Here is a 22,986-nt window from a genome sequence, read left to right as displayed (position 1 = left end):
CCGTCCCTTCCCTGTCCTGCAGGGGACCTCGTCCTAGACGGCTCCAGCACGCTGACGCTGCTCACCTCCACCCTGCAGCACCTCACGCAGGTCTTCGAGCAGCACCTGGGCTCCCGCAACCAGAACCGGGGCTTCGTGGCGCTGCCCTCGCACCCCGCCGAGACAGCCGCCATCCTCCAGGCGCAGTTCCTCTTCGACGTCCTGCAGAAGACTCACTCTCTGAAGGTCCGTACACAGCGGGGCCGGGCGTGCTGCAGGGCCGGCCAGGGGAGGTGGCAGGCACAGCCTCAGAGCAGGCTCCTCTGGTGCCCATTGTCCTCGTGTGACCCAGGGCTCTTGCGTGGAGTCGTCGCTTAGCACGATAGTCTATAGCTGCTTACCTAGGGTCAGCCGTGCAACTCAGCAGAAAGTTTCTCGGAGTTAAAAACGGGGGCAACAGGAGTTAATTAAGTTCTGACCTTGGTAAGGTGTTGTCATTGTTGGGGAAATGATTATTTCCTGAAGGGCTTGAGCAATTCAGGCACTATCTGGCACCTGAGCACAGCTGAGTGCTCCTGGAGTGATGATTGATGTGCCCAAGGCAGCGGAGCCAGGGAACTTGAGCAGAGGGGTCAGATGCTGTGCACACTCTGAGGCTGCTGCTTACTTCGGCAGCCTGAGCAGTGGTTCTGGTTGATCAGTTTCACAGCACGGGATATTTCTAGTAACGTATCCTCATTAATTTTAACAATAAATAGCCTGTAGTAAAGAGGCTGTAATAAAGATATAACTGCAGATGAAGAAATTTTTCAGAGAGGTTTTTGAAAGTTGGCATGTGCAATGATGCTGCACATGATTCTGCTCAGCACTGAGACATGCAGAGTGGGTAGTAGAGGTGAAAGGAGCCTGAAAGGGGAAGAGGCATTAGCAGCTGTTTTAGGTTCTGCAGTGGAGCTCAAAAGGTATTGCGGCTGACCACTAAAATCTGTGATGTCTTTAAAAACCTGTTTTCCCTGTGAGAGTGGAGCAGTATCAGAATGTTGTTGGGAGGATTTTGTAACAGTGTAGTTAGTGGGGCCCAGAGTCTGTGGAGAAACATGGGTCTCCAGGCAGGAGGAGGCAGGGAGGGACACTGCAATCAGGAGGATGTTGTGGTGAGCGCTCCTGTTCACTAGAAAATGTGCTCTCTCTGGAACAAGCCTCTAAAGAAGGGGAAGCTGCCCATTGATGTCTGGAAATTGTTTACTTGGAAAAGCTAATAATTTATATCAGCCTGACAGATTTTTAAGACACTGGAGGGAGAGGAGATAATCAAGACACAGAGCAAGAATGGCATCCGAAATAAACTCTGGTAGAACTGATCATTAAAACTTGCCAGTGCTCCCATTACAGATGCTCTTGTTCAACGTGCAGCATTAGTGCTGGCATGCAGTGGGCAGTGATTCATTCCTGGCAGGGCTGAAGCTGTGGATGCAGTAGTGGTGATGAGGCCTTAGGATGTCTGTTCTGCATCTGATGAGTCACTTCTGTCTGAATGTATGTGTAACTAGCAGAGATGGTCTGTCTGGTTGTACTTTGCTGTCCACTGTGGAAGTGGTAACTGTTTCATTACTCACTTTCAGTAGCAGCCAGAAATACTGTTTATGCCCTGTCCATAGAAAGCATTAGAAGGTGGTTTTAATAAGCTGCTTTATGGTGCATGAACACAGCCTAACTGCCCTGTGCTGAAAGGGCCTGTTGCTGTGCTACAGAATACAAAGAGGAGGTTTGCAGGCACCTCAGTCTAACACTAACAGTGCCTTGGAGACCAACTCTGTTTTCCATTGTATCTGCTTGTGATTTGCCTTATTTGGCCTCTTGTGGTGAAATGTATGTGCACACCTCCCACCAGAGTGCTAGTTTTACTCAGCTGCTTGATAAACATACCTCCAGCAGTTAGTTTTGTCTTTAGTAGGTTTGCTGGTTGTGGCTGATGAGGAATCCAGCTGTCAGACCTTCCAGTGGTGCTGAAAGTGGTGTAGCCGTGTGGGCAGGGGAGATGAGGAGGAGCTCTGTGGGCTGGCAGACCACTTATTCACATGCTATTCTCTGTGATCTCTATTGTACTATGGATCCAGGGAGGCAGTGCCACTACCAGCACTGGGAGAGAGCTTTTAAGGGATTACCCGAGCTGGAGGGACAGCCTGTTCAAGGTGCTGCAGTTGGTGCATCAGGAAGGTGGTAATGCAGCACAAATTAAGCTTGACACGAGACTTTTTTTCTAATTTCTCCAGCTTGTTCATGTTCCAAACTGTGTTTTGCAATCTGCTGTGAAGATCTTCCCTTTCAAGTCCCTCCGGCATCTGGAAGTAAGTATAGATGGCAAGAGTGGTTTTGAGTCTTGCTGTTTGGGTTTTCTTGACTAGTTTTGTGGTTGCAGAATGCCTCTACTCCTAAAAACTGGGTAGGCTTTTGTGGCTTCCCTGGAAGGCTAAGGCTAAACTCCTGCAACACTTGCTTGGGGTAAAACTTGGACCTGCTCCACCACTGTAATATTTTTTGATGTATGTTGTTTTTACTTTCTTATCACTGCTGCAGTTGAGGTCTGTCCCTCCACACTGCCTCCGGGGACTGCGATTTGTCTATTCTCAGCTGGAATCTCTAACCTGCTGCAAATGTATCAGTACACTGGAGGTGAGTGTCTACACAGCTCATGGTGTAAATTGCAAGAGAAAGGCTGTCTTCATCCTACAGCTCTTCACACAGGGAAGATATAGAAGATGGTGCTAGCCCTTTTATTCATTCATGTTGTGTATGGCTTCATCTCCCTTCCCTGTTCTGGGGTCCTACCCCTGTCTCAAGCAGTGTTGAAGGATTCCTTGCTTGCAAGCACATGTGCTCTGTAATCTTCTCTTTAGATTCTTGAGAATTTCTGGCTCTAGACAACATTTGTGTCAGCTAGGTCTGACAGGTCTGTGTATCTGGCTGTTTCCACATTCAAGGACTGCAGCTGGTCAAGGTTTATTTCATTGTACCTCAGCAGCCTTTTTAGAGCTGATTGTCAGAGGAAATGCTGTGCCCCAGTGTCTTACCTGCACTGCTGCCCAGCACATTTCTGAGATGTGAAGGCAAGCTCCAGCCATGAAGAGCTGAGTAACATGGGCTGTGCTGGCCATGGGCCTCCGGGCTTCTCTCTGGGATGTGGAAGCAGACACCTGTTGGAGAGCAGGGGCTGATGATAGGGAGTGCTTTCAGAGCTTTTTAGGATACAAGTGTGTATCTTGCTTTTGTTTGAGAGAGGCCTGGAAATGATTTTGTTAGCATGAATCTTTGTGCTAAGTGTCCTGAGCCTAAGAAATCTAACAGATTAGGTTAACTATTGCCACTTCAGAGTAGGAAACAAAAACATCTCCCTTCTTTCTAAATATCTGGCTGTGAGATTCCCATCACCTCCAAATACTTGAATTAGGGACATAAAAGTCACTGCCTCTCTTAGCAAAACAAGGTCTGTAAAGCACAGTATGTCAGCCACCTTCTAGACTCCTGTGTTCTCCTGTGTTCATCTGCTTTTACTATAACAGCTAGGACTCACCAAGGTATGGCTCCTCTCTTCTTCCTAGGAAATAATTTCAGCATGCGGTGGAGATCTGAGCTGTGCTCTCCCGTGGTTGGAACTGCAGACTGTGAACTTCAGCTATAACTCAATCACTGCCTTGGATGACTCACTGGTGAGTGGGGCATCCTTCCTGCATGGCTGAGGAGAAGAGAGGAGATGATCACAGCCAAGAGCCAGGCCTTCTGTTACTGATGCTGCTAGGTCTGGGTGGGAGGAAGTGGGCAGTGTTAATTTTGCTGGCCTCTCCCAGCAGGAGGGGCTTTTCATGCTGTAACAGAGACAGTTGTAGGATCTGATCTAGTATCTTTTTGTCTCTCAGCAATTATTGAATGCTCTGAGGGTCTTGGATTTGAGTCACAACAAGATCCAGGATTGTGAGCACTATTTAGCGGTGAGTATTTTGGGCTGACCAGCAGTTTCCTCCTGTGCAGAGGATACTGCTCAAATTCTGTAATCACGTTCCTACTAGGTGAGGTATAATAAAAGAAATGACAGATGTGGTGTGGCTTAGAGCTAGTGCTTGCAGCCTGAAAACCATTGCCCTGTATGTGCAGTCCAAGTGCCACTGAGGCAGAGAAGGCAGTGTCCCTCACCTCTAAGAGAGTTCGCTCTAGCTGTCACTCGGCATTACAGCGTGGCTGAGTGGTAAATGCACTGATACACACAGAGTACTCTATGTACAACCTCTCCCAGGGTGGGTGCTCCACTGTGGCCAAGACTTGCTGTAATCTGTGCAGCAGGTGAGAATTATGTATACAGGCATGGGGCTGTAGAAGCTTACTGTTCAGTTTGTTCAAACTGCCAGCAGAATTTACTTCCTGCTCTCAGAAACCAGTCAGTTACTCTAGAAAGGAAATAGTCCATCACAATGGCATGTGTGTTTCTGGGAAACAGCATTCAAATCCATGCTTTGCTGGGCTGGATCTGCTTCTTTGAAGGAAAGCTATGAAACAGCTTTTTGTGGAGTTGGTGGGCTCACAATGGGCTCCCCATCATCTTTACAAAAGTAAGAAAGGGTTTATTTTGGTAGTTCACTCCTTTTGCTGAGGCATCCTTTCCTATGCTCCATCAAAGTTGGTGAGGAAAGAGAAGGGTGCTCCTGGCAAATTCTGTAAAGCAGTCAAATGATGCTGAGTGCCCCTAAACAAACCACTCCCAATGTGAACATCGAACTCTTCCTGCAGAAACAGTCTAAAGAAACTCACTTGTTGGTTCACCTTGTTGGGATGAAAAAAAATTGTAGAAGCTAGTGCCCTGCCTTGAGTTCAGGGCCAGGCCTTGAGATTAGGTCCCAGCTGATCCAATGCTGCTCTTCTCTCTGAACAGACCCTTACAGAGCTAGAATACCTCAATCTGGCATACAACTTCCTGTCCAAGGTGCCAAACCTTGGCATCTTCAGCCGATCCAAGCTGGTGACTCTGATCCTGCGCAACAATGAGCTCGACAGCATCAATGGTGAGCCCAGAAGGGAGAAGCATTTCTGAGTTTGAAGCTTTCCTGTAGTCCTTGGGAATGAACAGAACTCGAAATCTTGGGCACAACTATTTTTGCTAGGGTTCATTTTTGGGGGAGGTTATGTTGTCTAGCATGCTGATGGTTTCTTGCTTTGTTCACAGGAGTGGAACAGCTTGTGAATCTGCAGCACCTGGATGTGGCCTATAACCTGCTGCTGGAACATGCCCAGCTGGCACCATTGTCCACTCTGCACTCTTTAAAAAAAGTAAGCATAAAGCCTGATGAGTTGGTAAATTAGGGATTTCATGGTCGGGGTGTGCAAGATGGAGACTTTGTAGTATCCAGAGAGTTTTGAAAGATAAGTTCAACTCTTGAGCATTTCAGCCTTCATTTTTAGTGACCCTTCCTCAAGCTAACCTTTTTTCATATATTCATCCCCACTTCCTTGCTCATCCTTTCTGATTTTAACATTGTCAAGTTCAGAAAAGATCCTCCCATAATCTTGTTGTGAATTTGTGTGTTCAGAGAAATCTGAAGGAGCATGGCAGTCACTATAGTGCTTATGAAAGAAGATCATAGAATCAGAGAGTGGTTTTGGTTGGTAGGGACCTCAAAGATCTAGTTCCAACCCTCCTACCATGGGCAGGGACACACCTCCCACTAGACCAGGTTGCTCAAAGCCACATCCAATCTGGCCTTGAACACCTCCAGGGATGGGACATCTACAGCTTCTCTGGGCCTGCAAAGGACTGTTCTTTCAACACTTCTCAGAGTCAGTACTGAAAAAACTCATAATGATTTAGGTCATGAATAGGAGATACTGTAATCTGCTTCTCTATTTGCTGAACTAATTTCAAGAAGCATTTTAAAAGCCTAGTCCTCTCCTGGCTTGATAACTATTCCACTGCAAGAATATTTCTTGAAGCAGAGAGAAAGACTGGAGCCTGCAGGCAGGATAGACTGGGGTAGAGAATATTGCCTCTAATAATTTGTGTGTTTCCCTCACCCAGCTGTATTTGGAGGGAAACCCAATATGGTTCCATCAAAATCACCGATCTGCAGCCCTTGTCCATGTGTCTCCCAGGGCAGCCTTCTCCAATGTGAGTATTAGCCACCTGCCTTCTGCCCCTGCTTTTGAAGGCATAGGGTGTTCTAACACTTGGGGCAAATGAGGGAAATTAAACTTGTAGATTTATTCCAGTTGTGTAACAGTGGTGATTCTTTTGTGGCTGCTTCTTCTTTTTTTCTTTTTTTTTCTTTTTTTTACCTGCACTAGAGTAGTTTGACCTTACATTTTTATGTTATGTGCTGGCCAGCACAGAGTTGAATACTGATCTCGGGTTTGCAACACTTCAAATCTTAGTATGGCTTCACTGTCTACTTCTTCAGTTTTGCTCACTGATGGAACTTTGTTCATGCTGGATAGTAATGATGTAGCTGGACTGTGCAAAGAAGAAACTCCCAGTCTTTGCCCACCTTACCAAAGTATGTACTACTTTGGCAGCCATGGCCACCTCTTTGTCTCCTTCACTCTGCTCTCAGTCAGGTGTCATTACTGTTCCCTTATACTCCAGTGCTTAGCTCAGTTCTTGGTAATCTGATTTCAAATAAAGAAGCCAGCAAATCCAGTGTTTGGTAATTTAGCAGAATAAACTTACTTGCTAAGGGTCAAAGGTGTTCCAGAGCTGGTCTGCCCTTCATATCAGTGGTAAATGGCTGGATTCATTGTCTTCAAACTGCATCTTGGAAAAAGCTCAAATTACTGGAACCTATGTGGAGTCAGGCTAGAAGTAGGATAAAGGCTTTGAGGTGAAGGTCAGTACCTTTCAAAACAATTTGAGTTGTTGTAGAATAATCCATTGTACCTCTTCCGCGAAGTGTCTTGGATACGTTTCTGGAAGTTATAAAGTCTGTAAACAGGAAAACCACAACGGTCCCTTCTGGCCTTACATGCTATTAGGTAGCTACAACTAAAGGAGTGGTGGATAGGCAGGAACAGGGTTGTTTCTTTGCAGTTTTTTTGCCAGGGATTCCAACCCTAGGGTGGCCTGAAGGGATGTAGGAGTCAGCAGAAGTTGTCCTGAGTATGTGCCAGCCAAATGGAATCTGACTGCAAATGGGTCTCTAATTACAGTTCTTCTTGGACGGGGAGCCACTCTCTTCCTCAGACCTAATGGTAAGCATAATTGTTAAAAACTGATCTTAATGCCTTTGGGACTGGGAACTCTGACAGGTTTTTGCATTGTCGTGTGTCCTATTAAATCTTTATGGGCTACCTTGACTTTGACACAGATCATTTTGTCTCTGCTGATTCCTAATAATTGCTGGAACTGGCCAGTGTAATTTATTCTGGCTTATGTAGCCTTGCAGGACTTGGAGCCTTGCCTGTTTCCTCTTCAGGTACTGTATGGTACTTGACACTTGAGCTACATGTCAGCAAAATAGTTATCAGTTTCCCATCTGCTATTTTTAAGAGAAAGGCAGAGATTGAGGTAAATGAGAGTGGTTGTGATAAACAATCCAGTCAATCAGGCAGGATCTGTTGTCAGTGCTTTGAGATGGTGAAAGCTTGGGGTGAGGAGCAGGAAAGCTGTCAGCCTGAGTTGTGGCTTGGTTACCTTGTCTGCCCTTTGTTCTCAGCTGGAAATACTCTATTTTTCTTGCTTTAGCACCTTCCAAGACTTGTGCAAAGTGTGTCCCAGTCCATCCATACTTCTACCTCAGAGAAGACTGCACTGGATCGCAGTGCACTGGAGAGCTCCTGTGCTGCAGACTTCAGCGACAGCCAGTCCCCATCAGAGAATGTGGTCGTCAGGGTCCCTCGAAAGAAAAGCAAGGTCTGGGACTGACATAGCTTCTTAGCCATGTAGCTGGCATGTTGGGTGAAGGGGATGCCTTGATGTGAAGTCTCCTGCACTGAGATGTGGTCTGGTACTGACTGCGTGGTTAGTGAGCCTCTACACTGCTGTGTGTTAGGAAAGGGCTTTAATGTTAATCTTCATATACCCTCACAAGTGTTTCAGGCTGTGTCCCTACACTGTAACAGCTACAAACCCTTCAGCTTGGCAGAGCCCCTCATCAGGTGCTGTTTTCATTGTTCAGTTCCTCACAACTACTTTTGTCCTGTTTTTTTTCAGGGAAAAGTCAAAGTGCGCAGAGCAAGCATTTCGGAGCCAAGTGACACAGAACACGAGCCCCAGGCATTACCCCTCTCTGCTGGTGAGCCTTGTTGTCTTTCTTAATAACATAGCAGCTAAACTGCCCAGAGTAAGAGTGCTCTGGCCTGGTGACTACCTTCATACTTCCCAAGTTTTCTCTTTGCAGGTCTGGTCCTAGAGCATCAGAAGGAGATGAAGCGCTTGGCCAGCTTCAGGGATCGCTTTGGTGCTGACTGGCTGCAGTACAAGAGACACCTGGAGGAGCATGACCAAGTGCCCGTCATGTCCCGCAGCCGCTCTGCAGAGGAGATCACAGGCACACCTGCTGCTATGGACCTGCAGAGCGAGAGCTCTGACCCAGAGCAAGGAAAGCCCCAAGTATCCCAGAAAGAAGGATCCTCTCCTCCTTTGGATGATGCTGCAAAGGAGGAAGAGCCTGAAGTACAGCTGGATGAGCCTATGGAAGGAGAACAGAGAGGAGAAGAGGAGGCAGATGAGCTAATTCTTGGAGAGGAGGAAGAGGAGAAGGTAGAAGGTAAACAGGTCCTTTCACTGCTGTTTTTAAGGGCTTGGATGACAACAAAATAGATTAATCAAATGTGATTTGTCTCTGAAGCTGTATCATGGTGCCCAGTATTGTGGCTAAGGACCTAGATCCAGCAGGACTGAAGGCATACTGCATGTACTGACCTGTATTGTGTCTTGTTTGGCAGTGGACCTGTGCCAGCCAGTGCTGGTGAGCCAAATAGAAGGTGAAGGGGACCCAGAGCCAGAGTGGATCTTCTTGCGAGTCACAGCTAATCATGTGATTGAGGTGGAACTGAAGGCTGCCAGAGTCCTCCACAAGCTGGAGCTGAAATGCCTGAAGAATGTGGAGACCTCTGAGTTGACCTGGAAGAGGATGGTGAGTTACACTTCTCTGTGAGTCTTTGTCATCTTACTCGCTGTGTATGGCAGCATTCTGGATTTGGGCTCCTGTCGAGAATCCTGCAGGCCTTTTCCTACCATCTGCACAGCCTCATTGAGCATCCCTTCAACCCAATGCATGTGTATCTAATGGCATCTCTATTGCTTAGACTACCTGTGATAATGCAGCAGAAGCCAGCATCAAATCTGTTCCAAAGCTGGAATTTAAAGACAGTGGCTGGACTTGTTCTGGTGTGGAGGAATGAAAGACTTCTCAAGAGGAACTTAAATGAAATGGAGATCTCCTTCCCATTCATTCCTCACTGGGATATCACCCTGATCTTGGAGGACTCTTTGAGGATTGCATTGTTTCTAGAGCAGAACAGAGTCTAGTCTGGCAGCTCAGTGGGCAGTTTGCCATCTGTTCTAGCTGCACACTTCAGCATTACCAGTCCTATTTGGCTTTTGTGGTTCTTTAGAAAGGGAGTCTGGAAATCCCTTTTTCCATGTGGTAAGATTTTAACATTCAGTCTGTATACAGACATGTTCACAGGTTTCTCTAATTCTGTTTTCTCTAAAAGCTCCAACTCATTTTTAAACCCTGCCCTTGTGCCTTTCTGAATGTTTGTGGTTTGATATTCTTCTGAAATACCTTTATGAAAAAGATGTTTTGTTTGAAATACTTTGTTCTAGGCCTTGAGAGTTACTGTTGTAAGTTTCAAGTGCTCATGCAATTTTTCAAGCACTCAGTGCAAGTCTTGTCAGCACTTAATAGCTTTATATTTGTTTGTTTATTTCTGCCCATTTTACCAGACTCCCAAATGCTATCAACTGTGAGGGATGCTTAGGACTCACTAAATAAAGTGCATGTATGGCCATGTTTCAGCCTTTTGCAAGCAAATGTAGTCTGTGAAAGCTTCTCCGTCATCCTAGAAAGGGTGTTTTCTGTCTCCTGCAGGACCTGGAGCGAGTTTTCCCTGTCCTCACGTTGCACTTCAGCTACATCCGCAAGGACCGGCAGAAGCGCAGATATGTGGTGCTTGACGACTGCCCTGAGCAGTGTCTGCAGGTGAGGGGCTTGCGGAGGGCGCACTGTTACTGCAAGGCACTGAATTCTTCCAGCCAGCATAGGGCTGCTGTTCTCAGAGCACCTGAGCCCCTGCTGCCCGGGTCTGGCTTGTAGGGATTTCTTCTTCTGCACAGGTGACCTGTGGAGGGCCCTGTGAGCATGGCCATGGGCAGTGGAGCTCCTGTAGCATAAACAGTGCTCTCAAGGAGAGAGTCTTGCAGTTTTCTCCCTCTTGGGATGAAAAGTTTGTAGTCAAGCTAGTGATCATTACTTGTGCACATGCAATGTAATATTTTGTGAGTGCTGAGTGATGTGCTGGCCTGTGCTTGGTCCTCTGGACAGTAAATGTCAGTGCTATGTCCACACAGCTGCTGTAGGGACTCTGGTCTCTCATTCAGTAATTTCTCTCAAATTCTCCTTGTTAGAGACAAGACACAAATAGATGGGACCTTTGAGATCAGAGTTCCAGAGGGAGCCTGTCAGTATGTAGCTATCAGGCACAGACCTGCAAAAACAGGTTGTCTTGGTCTTCTGCAGTGAAGCTCCATGTCCTTGGCAAGTCTTGCACAGCTGGGAAATATTGTTGCACCCCTTACACTCTGAAATGCTATAGTGAGGCATGTGAAAAGACTTGCTGGTGTCAGAAGCTTGATCCTTTTCCCCGTGCTGCTATTTATAGTGTATCCTTGAAGTGCTGTGTGCTGCTATTTATAGTGTATCCTTGAAGTGCTGTCCCCAGCTGTTGAGGAGAATCGGCGAAATCAGGACCAAGAAAAGGGATCCATGAAGCTCCAATGCCTGAAATGCAAGCAGGAGTTTTCACAGTCCCTGCCCCCCTGGCATCAAGGTTCCTATTCCTCAGAGCTTGGAGACACCAAAATCCTGGAGACTCTAGTTGCCCCGCATCAAGGTAGGCTGTAGTGCCCAGAAGAAGGATGTTTGCTAATTAATGCCCAGGCAGACTTCCAGGGTGGCAGCTGTGGTGCAGAGCATGGAATGTATAGGAGATGTGTTGTCTGTACTGGAATTTAAAACCTATTGTGGGATGAACTCTCACTTGGCCTACTTGGACTGGGAAAAGCCTGCCTTGTTTCCTAGCAGGAATAAACCACTGGTTTAAGGTTAAACAAACATCACTCTGTGCTGGGTGGCCTGGGGGAACACAAGGGTGCTGGAAACTGAAGTCTGGGAGAGGACTTACAGGTCATGTAGCCAGTTCTGCCACAGAGACTTTATTTGTTCTAAAGAGCTTTTGCTAATGGAAGCTTCCAGGGAATCTGCGTCAGTATTTCAGGTAAAACTTTGTCTGTTAGACATCAGAAAAACAACCAGAACCCTAATCTAAGTCTCCCTGTCTGTGATCTTAAGCCCACTCTTGCTGCCATTTCGGAGGAGCAATTTATTTCTTTCTTTGTACTTGAGGGCCATTGTTCTCCCCTGGCAACTTTTCTTGGTTTCTGTCCTCTAGACTAAATAAGCTCAATTCTGTAGATAATTTACTTGTCAGTCATATCTCATACATTCAGTTTCTTGCTGGTCTTTGTACTTTTTCCCATTTGTCCAGGTTTTTCTTTGGCTGTTTAAAACTAGATGTGGTATTTCAGCTGAGATGTGGCTAGTCCTGTGTAGGCATCTTGTGATTGCTGTGTTTTTCAAAGCTCAGTTTATATTCCAAGTGGGGAGTGCCATAGCTGAGAAGATGTTGTTTTGACAAAGTATCCTGGGATTGAAGTACTGCAGTGAACACAAAATGCTGTCCTGGCTGCAGCACTTTTCTCCACCCCAGGATACTTTCTTCTCCCTGCCAGACTAATGGGAATCCCATGATCCAGCTGGGAAGTCTGTTCTGGTGTGGGTGAAGGGAGCAACAGGAATCAGTGTCAGAAGGGATGAGGACAGCTGGGGCAGGGATGCAGCATGCTGGGGATGGAGGTGGCTAAGGAAGTGGTCATGGGCTTGGGCTTCTGAGGTTATGTGGGCACTTGCAGATGTGAAGTGGAGGGAAGTCATGAGACAAAGCCCTGGTACAGTTTCAGTTGCAACCACAGCACACACTGGGCCACCCTAAATTTGAGCAGAGCTATTTCATGTGGCACTGATCCAGAATTTCTGGTTGATTTGTGAGGGGAGGTATGTAGGATATGCTTCTGAACAAGTTGCTCAACAAGCTGCTCAAGTCAGACTGTAACTATTCTCTACTTTGAAAAGGGAGGGCTTGTGGTTTGCAGAGGAGGTGGGGGGAAGTAAAATCTTGCTGGGGAGAGCTGTTCTGGCTTTTCTTTATACCTGACAAAATCTTTCACAGGTCCTGCAGCAGCTGGTGAGCCCATAGCCTGTCCCAGTTGTTCCAGTGACCATGTGGTCATTCTGCCTTCAGAGGAGTGCTCCAGCACACCTCTGCCGCCCGGTGCCGACAGCACGAGTGAGGACCTGTCAGACTCCGTGCTGGAGGGAGGCAGCCAGCAGGAGGGCCCAGAGGAAACGTCTGTCCTGGCCACTGAGAGCGGGAAGTTCTACATTGGTGGGGAGGACAGCTCAGAGATAGACACCAGCAACAGCGCCAGGAGCCCGGAGCTGAGCGCTGAGCCTGAGCCTGGCAGCATTCCTCATCCCACCTGCCATGGATCAGAGGGTGGCTCTGGGAAGGAGCAGGGTGTGAAGAGCCAGTCCTTGTCCCTCAGCCACCCGGACACCAGTGGGGGCAGCCTGGTGGGAAGCTGCCGTCACAGCGCTTCTCGGGGGCCCACGCCTTCTCCGCTCTCTGTGAACTCTGAGTCTGAGGAAACGTGGAATCTCGGTCCTTGTGAGTATGAGGAAGCTGTGCAGGGTTTAGGGGTGTTGACAGCTTGTTGCTGGTTTTATCACTGGTGCTTGCAGGGTACACTTTCTCCTCTTTAATGGGGAAGGGGGACATCAAGTATGAGCAGCCATAAACATATGGTTCTTATGAGTTGAGATTTTCATTCCCCTTTCTGTTAAATCCTCATGCCTGAAGGTAGGAAAAGTGAGTCAGCTCCTAACACCTATTATTGCTTAGACTCTGAGTAATAGGGTCTTGTTCTGAAGCTGCATTACTCAGTCATGGACACACTGGGTTCCTGTGGCGTCCATGAGCTGCCAGCTGGAGCATTACCTTTGGAGAATAGTATGCACAATTCCTCTCTATTTATTCTTTAGCTTAAGTGCAGTGTGAGGCTGGTGTGCTAGAAGGAGGCTCTGGTTTATGTTGCTTGTGCTTTCCTCGCTTTTTTTGTAAGCTTCAGATGACAAAACCTGCCCAAGGGACTGCATGCTGGCTGTATGAGAGCTGTCATGCAAGACAGGAGGTCCACAAATTATTTTTCTGAAGGACCTTGGATTTCTGATGTAGCAGACTGCCTTTGCCTGGGTAGCAGCTTGTGATTTACAGAATTTACAGAAAGTTGGAAAGGAGCTGTGGAGGTTATCTGGTCTAGCCCAGCAAAGTGACTCTACTGCAGCTGAGTGTAGTTCTGATTTATAACCTGTTGTTTTCTTGATCTATAGAGGTCTCCCCCAGTCCTTCAAGACTGCTGTGCCTCAGAAGAGGAGTCAATGTAGAATCAAAGTTTTAAGGTTGCCTGGTTCAGTCTTGTACAGTTGAAGTATGAGAAATAAGGCAGTCTCTTTTCTGGGGTCAAATTGCAAGGTCCCAGTTTAAAACTGAGCCTATGGAAAGTTGCTGGTGAGGAGTGGTTGATTAGTGTAGTGTTTCTGATGGAGAACAGGCTCTGCTGGGAGGCGTGAACTCTTGGGCAGTACTGTGGCTGTTGTATAAATTTTTTGGTTATACAATTTCATGACAAACCTAATTATACTCTTTAGCAGTTTTATTGGTGTCTTCCTCAGGCCTCTTTAACCTTGCCACGATCAAAGCCAGTTAAAAAGTTGACCTCAGCTGACACCAGCTGAAATAAGAAATATCTTTCTGGCTTTGTGATAAAGAATTGTCCTCCTGCCAAATCCAGCAGCAAAGCAGTGTCCTTCTGAGACTAAACAGCTAAGAACAGTTTGAATCTGGCTTAGACCAAAGCTTTGTGTATCTCAAAAAAAAAAGTGTTGGAGCAATGAATTTCTCTTTTATCTCCACATGGAGACCTGTGGGCTTTACAGGTTGGTCCTTTGTCTTGAGGAGAGACTTGATGGAAGCAGGTGTGCAGATGGGGTGACACTGTGTCCTGGTGCCTGTGTGCATGCTTGGCAGCCTCTGGTCAGGGGACAGTGTCATTGCTGCCCTTTGCTCTCCTCAGCTCTAAACAGCGTCCTGAACACGAGGGACTTCCGCTCAGTGGATCATCGCCTGAAGCTGTACCTGGACATGGAAGTTTTTGAGGAGAATGCTGAGGAGTTCCAGTGCTTCCTCAAGGTGAGCTCCACAGCACCACTCCTACAACTCTTCTGCTGTCCCTCTTGCCACTCTGTGAGTTCTGCACTGAGATGGTGTCTCAGAGACTGTGGGATGTGAAGGGAGCTGAAGTGTCTTTGAGTCTGGCCTTTCTGTGGATGAGCTGCCAAGGGGCAGGCCAAAGGTGTGACCCACCCTCTGTATGCTCTAGGTGGTCATGGTGAAGTTTGGCCGGCCAGGAGAGTTCCTCTCAATCCTGGTTGCTTCTGACCTCAAGATTTATGTGCTGGAAGTCACTGGAGCTATCAGGTGAGGACCCTGCAGCCAGTCTGTGAGTGCTGGGTAGTGCCAGCCTGTGCCAGCCTTGCTGCCCTTACCCTGGAGGGGTGGGGACATGCACAGGCTCTTCTGGCAAACCCCCTGCTGCAGTGGGAGAGGAGATGGGACAGCCTGCTGCAGCTGGGGGCCATGCTCTGTGATTAGGGGACAACCTGCAGACTGGCTGAAGAAGAACGATTCTCACTACCTGTCTGATATTTCTCATCTGGAAGTGGGACTCTGCCGCCAGACCTTGCGAATGGAGTTTGAGAACCCAAAAACTTCCTACAATCTGCTGATCCGGAACCAAAGCTGCTGTGACCAGTTCCTGCAGACCCTGACAGGTAAGAGTAGAGCTGTAGGGATGTGGGGGAGAGGATTTGAAAGATTTGTTCTTGGGGAACTATCAGGACAGCTATTGTTGGATAGATGTTGGAACTAAACTTCTTGACAGGTCAGAAAAAGAGCTGGGAGAGAATCTCACTGCCATCGTAACTTGGAACACCTCTCTGAACAGTAGAGAAGTGTCCTGAACTGTTATGTACTGCCCTTGGGTGTGCAATAAAAGACACCTTCCTTCTCCCCCTCTTTAGATCTCATGCAAGAACTGCCTGCTAAGCACAGGAGTAAGGTGAAGGAAATCCCCACTGTGGAAATGAATCCCCAGCATTGGCTATGGTAAGAGCCTGTGAGAGGCTGTCAAGGTGGTAGTCAGAGGACCAGGAGAAGGAGGACTTTGCATTATCTGGGAGATATGAGTCCTTCCCTTCCCCAAGAGAACCGGGAACAGTAGCTAGTTCACAGCAAACCTAGACTGGAAATGGATTGCTTCCTTATCAGACCACTGCTGTATCTCCTCCAGGCCTCTGCTGGACTCCAAGACCACAGATTCTGCAGCTGCAGGTGACACTTGTTTCTTCTACCTGCTGGCATACCTGATCCAAGGTACAGGAGATCTCAGTAGCCAGATGTCCTACACATTGTGCTGTCTGCTTACATGCTTGTGATTTTAGTGTACAGTCTGGGGGAAAAGAGCTGTGCCTTTTTTCCAGCAGTGAAACAGGGTGGGGGCATGAGTGAGGGCTCTTTTCTAGTGTTGGGTTGTGTAGAATAGCAGCATACTTCTGTTCATCCAGCAAACCTCCCAGTCCTTTTCTACATGGAAGTCTAAGCTCTAGGGAGCAGCTGGTCCTGCTTTGGTGACAGCTTGAGAAGCTGGAGATTATCTGAGGGCTGGATCATTGCCCTGATCTGAGGGAAAGATGAGGAGTCATAAAAACAGATGGTTTGTGTGAGCTGCTGAAAGGCTTCTTCATTTGGGAAAACAGAAGTAGGTGTCCAGAACCTGAGATGATAGTACAGAAGGAGCGTGCTGGAGCCCTTCAGGTTTTGTTCCAGGCCTTGCTGAAGGACAGATGTGTTAAACTTGGGGTTTGAGTGAACAATTCCAGTGTCGTCATAGCTTGGGACACTGAAAAAAAAGAGCAACCTAGCTCTTAATACCCTTCTGACCAATTTGCTAAGCTTATGCACCCCTGGTCACCACTGGCCGTTGGGGAGGCATGGGAATGTGAGAATCAGAAGGAATCTGTGGGAAGTATGTTTATTGCTATCCTCAAACTGAACAAATAGTATGTGAGAGGGAGAACTTGCAGTGCATTTTTCTTACTCTACAGTTTTCTCCTCTTTTAGAGTATGGTGCCCAAAACTGGACACAGTTCCAGCTGAGATCTCATTACCAAGTAGACAGGATTAATTAAACATCCCCTTTCTGATAGTCCTACTAATTCCCAAGAGTGAGATGTGATGAGAAAAGCAACATACTGCTGCATCAGCTTGTGATCCCCTGTGACCTCAGCCACTTTTGCTAATGGTTTCCTATTACTGTGCATCTAACTTATTCCCAAGTTGTAGTGCTTTTAATTTGCATCCACTGAAATAGCTGGGTTATATTTATGTTGCCTGAAGTTTATCAAAACTACTTTACTTCCTGTCATATTTGTGACACATCCCAGCTTGGTATTAAACTTTATGTGTGTGCTCTCTGTTCCACCCATGAGATATCTGCAGCCAGAGAAATTCAGGCCAAAAAAGGCAGGCTTTGAGCTGCAGCTGTCAAATTTTAACTAAGGAGTAGAAAAATGTTGTTTAAGAGGTCAAAGGACTCATGTGACTCTTCCTGCCTCACTTGAGGGCATGGGTTGGACAAGCCTTGCTGGGCAGTGGTCTTTCATGTACCTGCTCCTGCAACAACCTTGGATAAGCTGGTCAAGCCCAGCCACTTTTCAGTACCCTGGTCCCCTCTTCACTCAGGAAACTGGATAAAGTCATTCACCCAAGTTACTGCTGCTGTAAAGGATTTCCCTAGGGGAGGAATGGAGAGCAAAGCTGGTTCTGTGGTGACTCAGGCTCTCAGCAAAGCATTTCTTGTTCCCTCATATCCTTTTAGGGGCATCTGCTTTTCCTGTGACCCTGCTGAGTACCCGAAGCATGCTATTTCTGCTGGAGGAGAATCACCAGTGGCAGGTGCAGCCCTCCTTGGATGAAGACCATGAGGCAGAAATGCCTCCTAGGAGCAACATGCAGTTGAAGGAGAAGCAGCCAATCACCAGTATTAGCAATATCATCACCTATCGCCTATGTCCTTGTGACATCAAGCTGATGCTTTATGATGAGGTAAGCAGGAGGTGCTCATGAGGTCAGGGTACTGGGGGCTGACTGTACTCAGATCCTGTTCCTGCAGGGGTGTTTTGGGGCTGTCATCTCCCATCATAACCTAGGGCCTTGTACCACAGAGCCAGGGGAGCACACTGGAAAGTCATGCAAGGGACACTCGGCTGCTGGCAGCAGAGAGGGAAGAGGAGGTCACAGAGGAATTAGGAGGAGCCGGCAGCTGTGCTGGGGGATGGTGGCTCAGGGCTGATTGGTGCCTGTCAGGCCAGTCTGCTCATTCACCTGCCTGCCTTTCCTCCCTGCCAGGTACTGAAGCTAGAGAGCACGTGGCACATCCGCACAGAGTGCCCTGAGCTCCTGGTGGAGCTGGTGGAGTGGATCCGCGGGCCCTGGGAGGAGATGTTCTCAATCGAGCTCCGGAAGGCTGTGCATGAGGCACTGGAGTGAGCCTGGGGGCTGGAGCAGGCAGGACTTGCAGCCAAGTGCTGCTGTGCCAGCAGTGGTGCAAAAGTGTCTCCCACTCCGTCTGACCTTGCTGTCCTGTGGCCTCTGCCTTCCACTCTGCTCTGGCCCCTGGCCCCTTCTGGTGAGTAAGAGGGGAGCACATGATGGTTCAGACTGGACAGTCAGTTATTTGCACTGGATTGGCCACCCAAGGAGAAGGTGGAGAGTGTTCCTTGTAATAAATAGTGCGTAAGGTACCCAAAGGCAGTCAGGTGCCATTTCTGGCAGATGCATTTGCTGCCTTCTTAGCTGTTTCAGGACAGCTATCATTATATGCTGATGATTTTTTTTTCCTCTCCGTCCTTCTTGTCCATGGTTTCCCTAAAGCTACCTGCTTCAAACTGGAGCCTGATTGCACAAGGGGATGAAGCATGTTGTACACAACCCCACAAAGAGCCCTTGCCTCTCTGCCTGATGGGGCATGGCTCAGTCTGCTGCTGTAGTCTTTCACTGTCACTGGGAGGAAGGAGCCTTGAGGTTCTCAGCACAGAAATGTATTGCTCATTGCTTAGGGGTCAGGGCCTTGATGGGCACCAACAAGTATAAGCAAGGCTTAGGTTTTTTCTGAGAAGTCCAAAAGCAAGAGTCTATTTTAACATGAGTTTTACTATTTTCTATTGTAATAAAAGCTTATATTTATTGAATTGTTGTTTTCCTTGTTTCATTCTTTTGCAGTGCTGTAATGTCTTTCTAAGGGCTTCCATACTAGCTTTGCTGCTGTCTTGAGGGTTCCCTAACATCTCACTGGATTCAGGCCATTCTCCCTGTCCTGTTCAGGGTGGGTGTGAATGGGATGCTAGGCTAATCTTCTCCACTTTCTTCCAAGGAGCAACAAAGGAACAATTTTAAACAGGATTAAACTGACACCAGGTACAGGTCGTGGTGTTCTCCTCTGACTGTTGCCCTTATGTGGGCATCCTGTGGCCTTTCAGCCCCAGCTGCTTACTGGCTGCACAGGCCCTCAGAGGCTTGCCTGTCTCAGGAGCTGTTGTTGGTGTGGCTGTAGAGGTGGGAGTGCCTGCCTCTAGGTTCTTCCCTAAGTAGAGCTTTACCTTGTCTCAACTTCTCCTACAGAGTTAAATGCGGCTCAGAAACTGCTGCTGCTTGGCCAGGGCTTTGCTAATTTCATAGTCTCTGCCCCTGCCCCAGGAAGAGCGAAGATAGAACTGTGTGTGATGTTTTCATGCAGTTGAAGCTCCCTGTGGGGGTGGGCAGAAATGGACCTGTTACATTAGGTGCTGATAGTGGGATCTGATACCCTAAGTAGGGACCTTTACTGATGGCAGCTTTTCCCAGAACAGCATCTCTGTTTTCCTATGAATGTTCAGTCTGCAGCTTCAGGGCAAGTTTTCTGACTGTTCAGTCCTTAGTGACAAACCTGCATTTTATGTCAATGTGGTCTTGATTTTTATAAAGATGTGCATTTGATGTTCAGTGACCTGATGCCTGTTTTCTTTGGATGTTGAATATGGCAGCTATTCACAGTAGTCTCTATGACATTTAAACTTTCTACATGCCCAAAGTTGGTGTCAGTGGCATCAGTTTTTGTCATCAAGAAAACAGCAGGGACTTGGCCCCACTGCATCCTGCTGCTTCCCTGAAAAGATGCAATAAAGTTTCCCTTCCTGCTCAAACCCATCTATGCCATTCTTATAGCCTTAGGACAGCATGAAGTTCAGTTTCCATCCTGGGTCTGAAGGCCACTCTTGCTTGGGGTCACTGTACTATTGGACATTCTTCTGTCACTTCCAGAGGCAGTTGAGTTGCTGAAGGCCCACAGTGGCCAATATTTTTATCTAGCCATCTATAGACTTGATAAGATCTGTACTGTCTGGAGGCAGATGTCACAATTCATCCCTTTCTCCCCTCTTCCTCAAGAGGCATATGGCTGCTGCTCTCTGTTCCTTTGGGGATCTCAGACTGAGTGAGCTCAGTCCCCAGCTTTGTCTGGGGCAAGGACTCTGAGAGAGCTGAGCCAGTAAACACCAGTAGGATTTTATGTCTTCATCTTGCCATTTAAGGAGCTTGTGTAATTTCTGCCTTCACCTTCTATAGTTGCGTTTTTCACAAAGCAAGAGTCAAATTTGGAGTTACTGGACCAGCTCATTGACGTCTCTTCTGCTCAAGTTGATTCCCTGAGAAAACTCATCCCTGGAACTTGCTTTTCTGGTCCTAGCCAAACTGCACCTTTGCTCCAGTATCAGGGTTGAGGGGCCTGACAAAGTGTGGACTGCCAGAACCAAAGGTTTTGGTTGTGTGCCTGTCCGCAGCTCTTCTCAAGCTTTTCCTGCTTTTTATTTCAGAGGTGATTATTCATTTGCTTCTCTTCTTTGCCATGTCTCTGGTGGTCTGTGCTCCCAGCTCAGCACCAGACTCTCGGTCTTGTTAACAGCGCCCTGCTTTTCTGCATTCCTTTGGCTGCTGCACTGACAGGAAAGCTCACATGCACTGCTGCAACCTGTCTCCCGTCTCTTCATGAAACTCTTGCTTTGTTTTCACTTAGCATTTTCTCCTGATTATTACAGATTAACCCCTTTTTGGTTACTCCATGATCACAAATGCTTTGCTGTAGGGCCTCCTGCACCTGGTGCAGTGATGACATTAACTGGTCTCCTTGCATCAGCTGGATGTGTGCAAGGGCTCCCCTAACACATTCCACCATCCAGCACTGCAGGCATCCCACTGATGGCTGTGTGGGAACTGGGGCTGTATAGGACAGCTGGGGTTTGCAGAAAGGTGGAATATATATTGAACCAGCTGCAGATATCTTCTGCCTGTCTCAGTTTTGATTATGCCATCCCTGTGGGGCTGTGCTCTTAAACAATCTGGATTTTCCTCCTTCTCCTTTTCTGGGTGCACTCAGCTGCAGCACTCAGCTGCTAGCACAGAGCAAGGCTGGTCTGAGGCTCTGTTTCCCTGCCAGTGCTTGCCTGTAGCAGTCTCTTCTCAAGGTGTATGTAGCTGCAAGGATTCCCAGGCTGGGGTGGCCACAGGGCTCTGGAGACAGGCTGCAGGCAGCCGTGGGCTCAGGCAGGCCATTGCCACGAGCCTGAAGCTACCACCACTGCTCCACGGGCACATACCAGCCCTGCTTCACCGTGCTGTTATCAATGAAAATGATGCCTTCAGTCATGGGCTTGGCTATTTCAGTGCTTCTTGCTGCATCTCTCTGCCCTCTAAAGCAGTGCTGCCTTGAGCATACATAGCTTGTGGGTTAGCTGTCAGCCCCCTTGCACTGTGCCAAACTAGCAAAGCCTGGTGACTGGAATGACTGGTCATTTACTTCGAGCAGAATATCCCTGCTGGCCTCATCTCCAGGGGACGTGAGATATAGCAGCAAAGGGCACATGTTCCTCATGGGTCATGGACCCGTCTGGCCAGCTTCATCTCTCCAAGGTGCCAGTGATCCTTACCCAGCACACACAGCAGTGTCCAGGGCCTGTGTAAAGCCCTTCCCTGTGGGCTGCCTTCCAGTTTGGCAGGCAGGGGAAGAGCAGCCAACATAGGCCGGGCTCCAGTGCTGTGCATGGTGCTGGCAGAAGTCACCAGAAGCATTCAGGAACTGTGAAGGACACCATAGCATGAGAGAGGAGAGCGCAGGGGCTGTGCCCCCACTGTGCTGCATAATCAAGTGGGGGGATTAAAGGGAAGGAAACTATTTTAAAGCCATCTCAGCCTTTGCTCAGCCTCTGGTGGAGGGCATGGTCATTGCCCTTTGTGCTGCTGCAATGGAATGTGCCTCTGCCCCTTATCAGGGGAAGGGATATTAAGCTAGTTATGGAGCTGTACTGCATCAGGACAAACAATCCCTAATAGAATTGTCTGCTCCCTGTCCCAGTGCCAGACAAGTTGTTTAATCTGGGAAGAGTGTGTTTGCTGCCAGGGAGGCGTGCTGCCTACCTGCAGTGCTACCTACCTCCAGTGCTGCCTGCTCGGCCCTGCTTGGACAGGGTGGAGCTGGCTTTCTCAGCCTGCTGCCAAGCACCAGCCAGGCACTGTCCATGTCACCCCACAGCTCACACACCCAGGGCACCCTGCCCCACCATCTGCCTTACTGCCACTGTCCCCAAAAGCAGAGGCAGTCATAGCAGGGCCCAGCCCATCCTGCTATATTGATCAGAGCAGAAACTGAGGCTGCTATCAAGAGCCAGACTGGGCCCTGCACCCTGTGTCTGGTGGCCAAGGCAGGGGCTGGCATCCCAGAGGGTGCCTCTCTTGCAGCACTGTGCCTAAACAGGGGGGAAGGAGTGCTTGCACAAGCTCTTGCCAATGTCCATCCTGAGCTCCAGCACTTGTGCAAGAAGTGGATGTTCTTCTTATCCCTCTCCTTACACTCCCCCTCAGCCACTATCTCCTCTTTTGCCAGCTCCCCTTGCTCTCGCTGAGCTGTGCAGCTGCCCTTCCGTGGCTCTGCCCCACAGACTCATTGGGTTGGGGCTGATCCTGGTTTTTGCGGTTGGTGACAGTGCCCCTGTTTCCTCTGCAAAGCTGGTCTTTGATCAGAGCCCACAAGACTGCTGGTCTGCACATCCTTCCTGCCCACTACGCTGTCAGCCTCAGCTGATGTGGAAAGGGATGAGGGTGGGCAACACCCTTCGTCCCCCGTCTTCCTTTCCCGGATGATGTGGGTTTTCCCTCTGCCCCAAGCTGAAAGAATGATGCCTCTGCAGGCATTTGGATTATGCAAGATTAAGAAAAGGGCAGAGTGCAGGAACACCCAGGGCAACATCACAGGGGAAGCTGGAGGGCTCTGACGCCAGTGGTCGGATGCTGACAAGCACAGTAATGCCTGTCCGTGGGCTGTGTGACACCAGCCCCAGGCCTGGCCTGCCAAGGCCATCCCCACCCTGCAGCCCAGGCTTGAGCTGAGCTGTGCTGTACAAAAATGCTGCAGCCGTGGTGCCTGACCCCAGTGCAACAAGCACCTTCTTTCTGGGCACAAGGGCTTCATTTTGCAGTGCCTTG

The 22,986-nt window shown here is 48.4% G+C and overlaps 1 protein-coding gene across 1 annotated transcript in view; it reads left to right on the top strand.

The window, feature by feature from the left end:
- STK11IP (serine/threonine kinase 11 interacting protein) overlaps positions 1 to 18,665 on the top strand; it is a 19,631-nt gene extending 966 nt beyond the window's left edge. The window contains exons 2-24 of the mRNA XM_031058121.1: positions 23 to 225; positions 2,253 to 2,327; positions 2,557 to 2,652; positions 3,579 to 3,686; positions 3,894 to 3,965; positions 4,901 to 5,030; positions 5,192 to 5,295; positions 6,041 to 6,130; positions 7,165 to 7,206; positions 7,700 to 7,867; positions 8,168 to 8,249; positions 8,355 to 8,723; positions 8,902 to 9,092; positions 10,053 to 10,163; positions 10,878 to 11,073; positions 12,469 to 12,966; positions 14,432 to 14,547; positions 14,738 to 14,835; positions 15,010 to 15,188; positions 15,438 to 15,522; positions 15,707 to 15,789; positions 17,294 to 17,520; positions 17,824 to 18,665. Of these exons, the coding sequence (XP_030913981.1) occupies positions 23 to 225; positions 2,253 to 2,327; positions 2,557 to 2,652; positions 3,579 to 3,686; positions 3,894 to 3,965; positions 4,901 to 5,030; positions 5,192 to 5,295; positions 6,041 to 6,130; positions 7,165 to 7,206; positions 7,700 to 7,867; positions 8,168 to 8,249; positions 8,355 to 8,723; positions 8,902 to 9,092; positions 10,053 to 10,163; positions 10,878 to 11,073; positions 12,469 to 12,966; positions 14,432 to 14,547; positions 14,738 to 14,835; positions 15,010 to 15,188; positions 15,438 to 15,522; positions 15,707 to 15,789; positions 17,294 to 17,520; positions 17,824 to 17,964 (3,464 nt within the window). The 3' untranslated portion in view covers positions 17,965 to 18,665. The remainder of the gene's footprint in view (positions 1 to 22; positions 226 to 2,252; positions 2,328 to 2,556; positions 2,653 to 3,578; positions 3,687 to 3,893; positions 3,966 to 4,900; positions 5,031 to 5,191; positions 5,296 to 6,040; positions 6,131 to 7,164; positions 7,207 to 7,699; positions 7,868 to 8,167; positions 8,250 to 8,354; positions 8,724 to 8,901; positions 9,093 to 10,052; positions 10,164 to 10,877; positions 11,074 to 12,468; positions 12,967 to 14,431; positions 14,548 to 14,737; positions 14,836 to 15,009; positions 15,189 to 15,437; positions 15,523 to 15,706; positions 15,790 to 17,293; positions 17,521 to 17,823) is intronic.
- The last annotated feature ends 4,321 nt before the right edge of the window (positions 18,666 to 22,986 follow it).

The sequence above is a fragment of the Geospiza fortis genome, unplaced genomic scaffold, assembly GCF_000277835.1.
Source record: "Geospiza fortis unplaced genomic scaffold, GeoFor_1.0 scaffold112, whole genome shotgun sequence".
NCBI classification, from domain to species: domain Eukaryota; kingdom Metazoa; phylum Chordata; class Aves; order Passeriformes; family Thraupidae; genus Geospiza; species Geospiza fortis.
This window is presented reverse-complemented; position numbering and strand designations above follow the sequence as displayed.